At 37.3% G+C, this 11,372-nt stretch overlaps 1 protein-coding gene across 3 annotated transcripts; it reads left to right on the top strand.

Moving 5' to 3' along the window:
* The first annotated feature begins 775 nt into the window (after positions 1-775).
* Positions 776-4,144, top strand: LOC137005062 (uncharacterized). 3 transcript variants are annotated; one of them, XM_067365824.1, is made up of 8 exons: positions 776-1,487; positions 1,578-1,646; positions 1,723-1,814; positions 1,914-2,040; positions 2,173-2,293; positions 3,123-3,199; positions 3,382-3,455; positions 3,676-4,144. In XM_067365824.1, exons 1-7 carry the CDS (start codon positions 1,464-1,466, stop codon positions 3,445-3,447), a joined length of 576 nt encoding a protein of 191 aa, XP_067221925.1. In that variant the 5' UTR covers positions 776-1,463; the 3' UTR covers positions 3,448-3,455; positions 3,676-4,144. The 3 variants fall into 3 exon arrangements, with proteins under 3 accessions (XP_067221925.1, XP_067221924.1, XP_067221926.1); XM_067365823.1 differs by lacking the exon at positions 3,123-3,199; XM_067365825.1 differs by lacking the exons at positions 1,578-1,646; positions 3,123-3,199.
* The last annotated feature ends 7,228 nt before the right edge of the window (positions 4,145-11,372 follow it).

Below are 11,372 nucleotides of genomic sequence, written 5' to 3'. Positions count from 1 at the left end.
TTTCTTTTTGTAATAGCTTTGTCCACCGGGGAGACAGAGACATCAAACTAGTGTCATTCAGTAGAGGGGGACAGGGGACAACTTTCACAACCTCTTTTTTACCCCTACTGGTGGAAAAGGGAACTGCAACTCAAAATTAACTTTCTTTTTGTAATAGCTTTGTCCCTCAGTGAGACAGAGACATCAAACCAGTGTCATTCAGTAGAGGGGGACAGGGGACAACTTTCACAACCTCTTTTCGTACCCCTACTGGTGAAAAAGGGAGCTTTAGTACCTTGATTTGTGATAGTTGTTCTGAATATTTGTTGGATTGTCACCATTGTTCATACGCTGAATCTTGATGTCTGTGTCTACATCATCTTGTCCAAAGAATTTCTAAATATAATTTATTAATAATAATAAATAACAATCAGAAAAAAAATAATAATTTAAAAAGTCAAGGGTCAAGAGCCTAAGTAAAGCAAATGCTCACTTCCATAACAGTGACTTTAAAACTTTATTATTATTAAAACAACAACAACAACAACAACAACAAAAACATCAACATCTTAACCTCATTTAATTCTTAAGAAGTTTTATATTAAAGAAAGTCAGTCTGGTTTGTAATAAGTAAAGATGCTGACATCTAGAGAGATCTGTTAGTGTTTTTGTTTTTTTTAACTTAAAATTAGGAGATGAATTAGGATATTTTATTTTGTTTTTTAACTTAAAATTAGGAGATGAATTAGGATATTTTATTTAGTTTTTTTAACTTAAAATTAGGAGATGAATTAGGATATTTTACCTTAATTGTACAGTTTTTGTTTGGCAAATGCTTCTGCCAGTCACTGAGTGTTTCTTTTTTAATGATGTTTAACTGTTATTTTCATTAATGGTAAATGTTTGGCACACTTTGCTGCCATGTATTTTACTATTTTTTTTTTTTTTACATTTATTTTTTACAGTATACATTACCAAGCAGTGATATATTATATATTTATAATCCAGTTAGATAGTAAGGATTTAAATTAACCACCACTGTAAATACTACATGGTATTCTGAACCTACATTTCAGGATGTATTTTCATATTTGTACTGGTATAGTTTTAAGTGAAAGGATGCCCAATGCTATTTTTGAAAGGACAATATAGACAGAAAGTGTATATTTATTATCATAAAATGACAAATGCTTTATGCATACCATTGATTAATACATATATTTTAACTAAATGTGAAACAGTCACTATTGTGCATTGAGTTTAACTTTCACTACTTGTAGGCTAATGAGTGAAGATACATTTGACAAATACTATGTCACTACTATTGTAATGAGATGTAAGGGTATAAATTTAATTTTCCTAAATGTTTTCAGGTTATCGAAAGCTACATCCAAACCTTGTTAAATTCCAAAGGTTATGGAAAGTACATCTTTTTATTCAACCACTTCTCTGCCGGTGTTGTTGTGTTTGGGGAGAGATCTGCCATGTCCAGGCACAGTTTCCGAAAGGTCAGACTTTACGGTTGTTCTTCTGTGCAAAATGAAAAGGTCAAAAGGACAAGTACAATAATATAATATAATATTTCAACTCGTTTGAAGGTCAACTTTGAAAAATATGACGCCATAATCGGATTTATGCAAGTAAACAAGAACCACTGGAAATTTCTGGTGTGTAAAACCATTGTTAAACCATAGTTCATTACTTATGTATATGAAAAACTAACCAAACTATATGTTTTAACAGTACCTCAATAGGACATCACAGAAGGTTTTAGTGGTGGATCCCCAAGGGTTAGATGAAGCTAAAGAATCCGAACTTGCTGCCGAAAGATTCAGGTATTGTATTATATTATTCCCTTTTTTAAATTATCATACAATACATTATCATATGAACTAATATAACTAAATTTGATAATATACAATTCTCACGTGTAGAACATACTTCAAAATGCGGCAAATACTGTATGGTAAGACGGACTGGGTGGATGTGGCATGGACACATGGTGTGTTGAAGCACACCATTCAAAAAGACAGTTGTAGCTGTGGTGTTTATGTCATGCAGGTAGCTATACAATTTAGAACCTTAGAACACTAATTTTTGCATAACCTCAAATGTGTAATATTTAAATTTCTTATTCTTTAATGGCTAATGTATTTTGCAAGTTTGTTTAATGATATTTATGTTACCCAACAGATGGCTAAGGAGGTAGTGGAGTCATTTCCAGAGACACCATCTAAAATCAGGATACCTTCTAGCCAGCATATCCTATCTGAGCTGCGTAAGGAGATGGCAGTAACCATCCTAGAAGCATCAGGTATGTATTTTAAGCACACATTAATGAGAATCATGCACAAATCTTTCAGTATGAGTGCTCTTTCACTACATATATGGGCATGAAAAGCCAAGCCTCCTACAAAATGATCTAAAGTCAACAAATCATTTGCAAAATATACTTAATTCATATTTTATATATTTCATTATGTACATTATTAATATATTAAGATAAGGCTATATACTGTACAATTAGTGATTTAATTCCTTGTTACTGTAATTAACAAGATTACTTTAATTAATTACATTTAATTAATTAGCTCATATGTGAACAGTTAGATGTTTTTTTATGCTTTGTTAACAACTTATTAACCGCAAAATGTTAGCACTTTGGATTAGGTTAGGGTAGGTCCTTTTCATATTTCTGGGGTTCTCAAAAGTGGAAGTATTCATAGTTGGGTTAACTTTTATAGCGGTGAATGAGAGACTTTCATGACTAAACCACTAACTAAGCTCATATTAAATGTCAAGATTTATTTTTATTTTTTGGTTCAAATGTATTAACCATAATAAATTGTCATAATTTTCCATGACCTAATGTAAAGTGAAAAATATTTACTTATTTAGATGTTTACAAGGAATAAAAAGCATTATCTTAGTCTTTACATATGACCTAATTATAAAATTTTGATTTATACCCTGACAATGAGTGAAGAACTCACTATATATTAATCTATTAATACATTAACAGTTAAGAGAATACAATATACAAACCAGGAGTTAATTATTTAATTTGCAATTGATTTGTAAGCACTTGATTAGTTTATATACTTAGTAAGAAGTGTCAGCATTTTTTTTTTTTTTTTTCACAGGGCCAGAGTACAAAACAAAGTTGCTAATTACAGCTTATCACAGTTTTCTTAAATATACACCTTCATTGGACCATAATGTAAGAATATTTATAGTCTTGTAATCAGAGGCCATTTCAGTTTTAGGTTCTTACTGGCTGAAATTTAATTTTTAATGTTATTAAATTATTTTAATATTAATTAATTTTTTAAAAATATATCTATCTATCAAAAAATTAGAGCATTTAAAATAGAACACTGATTTGTGAGAATGTAATTACAGTGTTCAACCCCAAGGATCATTGCTCCTTTTGTGGACAAGAGTCTCCTGCTGGACGTGTGGGTCTGAACACATGGGTTTGTGTCCTTTATTATGAAACAATTCTTATTAGATAAGCTATTTGACATAGATCTTATGTGTTAAACTATTACATCTACTTATATAATTAGTATGCAGATAATTAAATAATTAGTATGGAGTCAACCTTGAAATGACATTAAAGCAAATGTTCTGTAGTACTTTGTATTAAGTAAATAAAGATCATATATTTTCATTATTTCAATTTCCCCCCACCAGATTCAGTGCAGCAGCTTTGCAAGATGGTACCACGCAGTCTGTGTCAACATTACCAAAAAAGGTGTACGAAAACTAAAAAGAGCACTGTGGTTGTGTGCTTTCTGTAAGTAAACACTACTAAATCCTTTGAGACAAAAGATGTAAAAAGATATTGTTTAATTTTGTATGGTTTTCATTTTATGTTGAATGTTTGCATAAACACGAGTTCTGTCAAAATGGCTGTTGTCCTGACAATTTTTGGGGTGAGGTCTGGGAACCTATTAACAGCATTCATATTTTTATGTGCTGTTCCATATTCAACCAGTAGGGTCAAGTCAAGTCTCCTTTATTTATGTTTCATTTTTTTACAGTACAGATTGTTTAAAGCCAGCTTTACAGTATTAACAGCAAAAATCTGCATTATGTAAATTTTGACATTGTAAGGATATAAATAAGGTATAATCTGTACATGCAGTTCCATTTTTCACTAGTAGGGGTAAAAAAGAGGTTGTGAAAGTTGTCCCCTGTCCCCCTCTACTGAATGAAACTAGTTTGATGTCTCTGTCTCCCCGGTGGACAAAGCTATTACAAAAAGAAAGTTAATTTTGGACATGCAGTTCCCTTTTCCACCAGTAGGGGTAAAAAAGAGGTTGTGAAAGTTGTCCCCTGTCCCCCTCTACTGAATGAAACTAGTTTGATGTCTCTGTCTCCCCGGTGGACAAAGCTATTACAAAAAGAAAGTTAATTTTGGACATGCAGTTCCCTTTTCCACCAGTAGGAGTAAAAAATAAATGTTGTGAAAGTTGTCCCCTGTCCCCCTTTACTGAATAACACTGGTTTGATGTCTCTGTCTCTCTGATGGACAAAGCTATTACAAAAAGAAAGTTAATTTTGAGTTGCAGTTCCCTTTTCCACCAGTAGGGGTAAAAGGAGAGGTTGTGAAAGTTGTCCCCTGTCCCCCTCTACTGAATGAAACTAGTTTGATGTCTCTGTCTCCCCGGTGGACAAAGCTATTACAAAAAGAAAGTTAATTTTGAGTTGCAGTTCCCTTTTCCACCAGTAGGGGTAAAAAAGAGGGTGTGAAAGTTGTCCCCTGTCCCCCTCTACTGAATGAAACTAGTTTGATGTCTCTGTCTCCCTGATGGACAAAGCTATTACTAAAATAAAGTTAATTTTAGACATGCAATACCCATTTCAGCCAGTAGGGGTAAAAGGAGAGGTTGTGAAAGTTGTCCCCTGTCCTCCTCTACTGAATGACAGTGGTTTGATGTCTCTGTCTCCCTGATGGACAAAGCTATTACTAAAATAAAGTTAATTTTAGACATGCAGTTCCCTTTTCCACCAGTAGGGGTAAAAAAGAGGTTGTGAAAGTTGTCCCCTGTCCCCTTTTACTGAATGACACTGGTCTCATGTTTATAGGACTTTTAACAAAAGAGCTATTAGAAAAACACCACTCACCGAGTTATAGCAAAAAACGAAGAAAACTTGCACTTTCCCCACGGTCCCCAACTTACAGCTCAGCCAAGAGCGAGTCTTCTCGCCGTAACTCACATTGCGACGGCTTTGGCGGGTCATTGCTCGTTAGATCGAGCAAAAATAATGAAAAGAAAGCTTGTGAAACATTACTAGCTTTGCCCTTTTAACGATAATACCGTTTAGATTTTGGGGGGGCGTGTCGTTTTGGAGTTATTGCCGTTTATTGCTGAATGTGTGACGAATATCCAAAACAAAACTAACTTTACTCCGCTCTATAAGCTTGCTTGTTTTATATTTATAGCTAAACTGGTTATAGTGCGTGTTCCACTGTACTCAATCTGCTATATTCTCCCTTTTGCTAAACGCTACATGCTTGCTTGTTTGAGCTCCCGAGCGCAATTTAAGTGATTTGAAACTGATCAAGTGAAGCTTTTGAACCTGTTATATTTTGCACGCAAAGAGACCCGCCGAGGTCGCGATTTTTCCATCTATTACAGCAGAAAGCTATCACTTAAAGTTTAAGCCCCACGTCGTAAAACAGCTACGAGTGGTGTCTCTTATTTATAGAGTTGAAATGCGCCGACATTTCACGTAACGCTTGATTGTACGTGCATGTGTCTTTCATTTGTACAGTTACATGTATTTGATGTAATTCACATGTTCGCCACTATCATTTTGTTTGGTCGCCATAGTTACAGTCGTGGCACGGAAGTCTTAACCAACGCTTCCGGAAGAACGTCATTGTAAACAAACCGCACGGTGTTGCTAAAGCTAACCTCTGCAGTTGTTTACATTGAAGTTCATATGCTAAAGCCTTTAGCCTCGAAGCTAAGCTAGTTAACATCATTGTGTGAACGCAGTGTCTGTTTTAGCAACTAAGTGATTTAACCATTTAAAACACTTCAATTTTATGTACACTTGTTGGTCCGTCCTTCTTATTTTCCCCTTGACTTTCTCACTGATTACCTATATTTTACTTTAAATAGAAAAATATTGGTTTACAATTATTAATCGTTTTACCTGCATTTGACTTGAAAAAGAAATACTGGCTTACAATTTTAATTGTCAAATTTGAATTTAATAAAAGTAATTAAATTGAAATTGAAATCCTATTTTTCTAGGAAGTAATTTTAAATGATTTGTACATTTCCAAATTTCCATTATTTAACTTTAAAAGTTTAAGCAAACTTATTCCACCAAAGTTTTTCCTAATTTTGACTCACATTTGTTCATTATTTTATTGCGTTACATCTTTATTTTCCTTTTCTTGGTTATACACTTAGCCACTCTATTTTATTTATTCATTTACCTCTTTGTTTAATTCCCTTTTTCTTATCTCATCCCATTATTTTCATTTTTTTCCTTTCTTACCTTTTTCCTTTCCTCTTTGTATTCTAGCTTAGGAACGACACACCTGAGCCTTTTTAGGAGACACTGATAACTTATTACGAGTTTCAAACCAATCAGAGACAACCGTCTCTTACTAACATTTTTATTCTCATGGGTTAGTTGTCCATCAACTACCAATTATATCCTCGTAATTAGACAAAGGCTTCAGAGCCATTTGTGGATCTGGTCTCCTTTCTTCTCCTTTCCTTTTCCTCACGTCTTTCCTGTTCTATCCTCCTTTCTTCCATCTTATTCTTCAGATTTGTAGGGATCAAGCTTGGACGAACCATCAATCAATTCTAAAGAAAGAAAAACACAATCTTTCCAAAGAAACAATTCATTAGGTATTTGATTTTAATCAAACCCTTTTGGGTTCTCCATACTCCCTGCATTTGTAAACGCAATTTAAATTTTGACATTTCCTCCAAGAACATTTAACAGAGACAAGTGTTGAGCAACCGTTGCCTTAACAGCATCCCTGGTAAGCAGTTCAACTGAAGGTGTGTGGTGTCAATCCTGTCAAACTAAGAAAAGAGGTATCAGCATTATTATTGTATTATTGTCCTTGCGAACATAAACAATAATATATATATTTTCTTTTACTTTAGAAACAGCTTTTCATTAATAGAAAATATTTATTTGAAATAAATATTCCTCTAAATTGAAAAAAAAAAAACCTACAATTTGTTTTAACATTTTCTCTCTCTTCCCTTTCTCAGTTGAGTGACAAAGTCCTCACATCACGAGTTGAAAACAGTTTTTCATTAATAGAAAATATTTATAGAAAATATTTCATCTATTGAAATTTGTTTTAACTTTTTCTCTTTCTCTCTCTTACTCAGTTGAGTGACAAAGCCTTCTCATCGCTAGCCTACCTGTCTACACTCTGAGACCAACACGTAGCCATCACACTTCACGATTGGTGTACATTCACTGAACGACACTTAGCTGTTCCACCACATATAGACTTGCACCACACACAGATCTGTGTCAGTCTCTTCTCCCCAGCGTGCCAACATGTCGCAGACGGAAAACCCCACTGCCCAAGATGTGGACGCCTGGCTCAGCGGCATTACAAACTGCCTCATGCCAAAGACAATTGAACTGTTATTATTTTTAATAATAATAATCATAATTCTGAGAAGATTCCCGACGCATGATTCAAGCCAGAACCAAGACCACTCTGAACTAGGCAAGATAACCAATTCTCTAAGCATTGCCTTCACAGCCCAGCTGAAACTAAGCGACAAGCACATCACCCACCTACAGGAGGAGCTGACACGTGCCCAGAGCCGCATAGACAAGCTGGAAGTGAAAGTCCAAGACGACTTCAAACGCCAGACCACTGAGTTCCTGAGAGAGCTGATGCACATCCAACGCTGCGCAGACCAGCACAAGGTGAAAGCTCAAGACAAACTTGTGGAGCAAGAAACAAAGGAACAAGTTGACAAGCTCCAAGAAGCCCTTGCAGTTGCGGAACGTGACAAGCAAGAATTAAAGACTGTCCAATGTCACCTGGTAAACCAACTAGAAAATGCCAATTCTGACATTAAAGATAAGAACTTTAAAATCAATGCTCTGGAAGACCATTTGAAATGGTACAGCACTGAAATGGACCATCTAAACCAACAATTAGACGATGCCAACGGCAAGCTCTACATGGTTAGAAATGAACTTAAACATGTTCACACCCAGAAACCAGAGTTAAGAAGGGAGGGGCCTCCCTCAGCATCACCACAGCTGAGCACAACAGAGTCCCCCATCCAAGAACTGCCATGCAACGGAAGAAGTGAGTGGCCACAACCCACAACATCCAGACTTACCTCCGAGATATTGACTTCTACCTAGAGGTGAGACCCAATGTGACTGACAGAGACAGGTTGTATCTCCTCAGGTCCACATCCAGCCCAGAGGTACGAAGCTTCTTAGATCGACAACCTGTTCACGTTAAGCACAACTACCAGCTATTACGTGAGTCACTGATCAAAGAATTTACAGGCCCAGAGTCTGAACATGGACTGTTAGTCGCCTTGGAAACCAAACAAGGTCGACAAGAGGCTCCCGAAGCTTACTACAACCGTTTCCGACAAGCCTACTTAGGTGCACATCACGAACCTGAACTTGAAGAGGATGTGAACTTCAAAACCCTCTTCCTGAGAAACCTGCACCCTGGACTAAGTCACCTTCTTGGCGTCATGGCCTGCCCAAGCACAATGTCAATCCAACAGCTACGTGACTTGACACACAAGGCCTACATCAAACAGAAGATGAACTCAAAGAAAGGTTTGAAAACAGCCACAATTTCAAACTCCGGCAGCCAAGACTCAAGCCGTGCACTGCAAGACAGCCAGTGGCATGACAATGCCACAGCCTGTCATAAAGGACACGGAGAACGTGATCCCCATGCCACTGACAGCTTCCACACCGACAGCTGGAAAATGCCATGGGACCAGCCACACTTCTCAAGAAACCCACCAGAAAGAAACATCTGGGATCCAAACTGGACAGCCAAAGTCCACCAACCAACACATTCAAATGCATCCACTGTGGGTAAGCGACGGCGGAACCCACCTCTGCATCACTCAGTTAAACACAGCACTGAGAACAAGAACGCCCAAGAACAAGACAGTTCCACCTCAGAAGACATGGAACAACTGATGAGGCAAATTACAGCGTTCTTTGCAAACAACATAAACAGCGACGATCACAAGGATCAGTCACCCTCGTTATGACTAGAGACGGAACGGAAGGTCAGTGATCACCTGATCCACCTTCCAAATGGAGATGACTGCCATCTGTTCTACAACAGCACAGAACGAAGCGGTCTCTTGCAGCCAAACACCGCTGGAAACTCAATAGTACCAGAGAACACAGTTCTGGTTACTCATCACCCACCAATAAACCCAACGAGTTCCCATCTCAAGAACCATGCTTGTGCAACAGTAACAACAGTAAGCACAGAAGGTCAGACAGTCTGTCACAACCAGAAGTCATTACAAAAGGAATGCAACGTAGGAGACAAAGTTTTGCACCACAGCTCAACACAGCCATGTCAAACTTCCTCCTACCTTCTGCCAAAGAACTTCCTGCCTCACTGGACTGACTCCCATCAAATTAGGGATGATCTCTCATCCCAAGTCCAAGATGCAAAGAGCCAATCTTCATCTAAGCCCTTCAAGAAAAGGGGGAGCAAGACAGACTGAACCAGATCTGACCATACCTACACTGCACTACATTACATTTTACACTACACTACATTAACATACTCACCAACATGCTCTTCCTACAGACAGATATTAGTGTCAGAACCTAGCTCAACATCGACTTAGCTACATTCACCATAAGAAACATGCAACCATCTGCCCAACAAGTAGAACACCTTTCATTAAGCTGGTACATGACATCTTAGATGCACGCAGTAGTGTTAGCCATACCAGGAAACACTTAAGTGTTTTATTTTGTTTTGTTTTCCTCCTCCTCTCTTTCCCTTCTTCTTTATAAGGTAAAATACCTGTCTGCCCCATAAGGGTCAAGGTCATGACATTAGGATTGACGCACCACGCCTAAGGTCTGAAAGCCATTTGAAAATTCGAATGTGAGCCCGAGAGAGCTCCATGATGGGTCACATCATTTTTACCACAAATGATGTCACCAGACAACCTAGAATAAGTTAGAAGAGATGGAAACTAACAATTTAATCACACAATGTAGAATAACACTCCCAAAATTGAACTTAATCCATCAGTACTCAGATAATCTAATGCCCTGCACCAGTATAGTGGTCAATCATGGAGGTGTTGTTTTGTTGTTGCTTTGTGTGTGTCTGCTTCGTGTCCATTTTTCTACAGTGTTCGCCGATGTCTTCATCTCAACACATCGCCGAACCAAGGGGGGATATGTAAGAACTGTGGACGAACCAGACAAATGAATCATTTAGATGATTCTTTCAAAACATAATTCTAATTCAGAATTGAGGTTCCGGCTCCGAACCGTCTGCAGATAAAGCCAGGCTGATTACTTTTACGACACATGCTTCCTGATAGCAGAAGCGACATACCAAAGGGTCACCCAAGAAGACAGAGAGACAATCCAGACCCTTTTGTTTCCTTACTTCACAGGAGAGCCAAAGAGACTGTTGAACAAATAAATCTGCTTCAAAATTGTTCCAACAATTTTAACAGACTTATCAAACATCTTTTAACTACATACATTTTGCATTATGTGTCCACAAGTACTACCTGTAAACAGTTAGGCTTTAGAAACACTCACAATTCATTTAAATGTGTTAACTCTTGACTGAATGATTGAAAGTATGCCTTATTTGGACTTAATTTGATTCTTTCCCCCTTTCCTATATCCTGACTTGAATGAAATCTGTTTAAAATGTATTGTATCCCATTTAACAGCAATTAGGTTAAAATGGCAATCTGCTAAAGCAGAGACAGACCAGGATGTGACACTTATGTTTTATTGGGGGCAGAGGAAGGCCCTCTTGAAACAGGACAATGTCTGATTGGCCAAGACTCCTCAGAGGTGTGACAAACAACTAAGTTTAAATGATCATATTGCAAGATAGTGAATGGGGAGAAGTTGGTTAGTAAACGAACTGGAGTTGGTTAGTTCTGGTAAGAGAAACCATGACCAGAGTACCAAGAACAATGGAGTAACAAGAAGAACAGACCAGCCGCTCATTCAAGCCATCCCACCTTCACTCACTTTTCTTTTCTTTACTTAATTTTCCTTTACCGCTGAAAGTCTCGTGTCCTAAGTTTCGCCGCAAAGTTCAACCAACGACTTTTGCCGCTTCAACTCCAGCGACAAAGAGACTTCCTTCATTGTTCCACACGGACCTG

The sequence above is a fragment of the Chanodichthys erythropterus genome, chromosome 17 (assembly GCF_024489055.1).
Source record: "Chanodichthys erythropterus isolate Z2021 chromosome 17, ASM2448905v1, whole genome shotgun sequence".
In the NCBI taxonomy this organism is placed as follows: Eukaryota; Metazoa; Chordata; class Actinopteri; order Cypriniformes; family Xenocyprididae; genus Chanodichthys; species Chanodichthys erythropterus.
This window is presented reverse-complemented; position numbering and strand designations above follow the sequence as displayed.

What these genes read in the sequence shown, in the direction of transcription:
- LOC137005062 (XM_067365823.1), top strand. Translation starts at nt 1,464, where the DNA reads ATGTCCAGGCACAGTTTCCGAAAG. An exon ending in GTGGTGTTTATGTCATGCAG is followed by an intron (nt 2,041 to 2,172) that starts GTAGCTATACAA and finishes GTTACCCAACAG; the next exon opens with ATGGCTAAGGAGGTAGTGGA. An exon ending in AACCATCCTAGAAGCATCAG is followed by an intron (nt 2,294 to 3,381) that starts GTATGTATTTTA and finishes ATGTAATTACAG; the next exon opens with TGTTCAACCCCAAGGATCAT.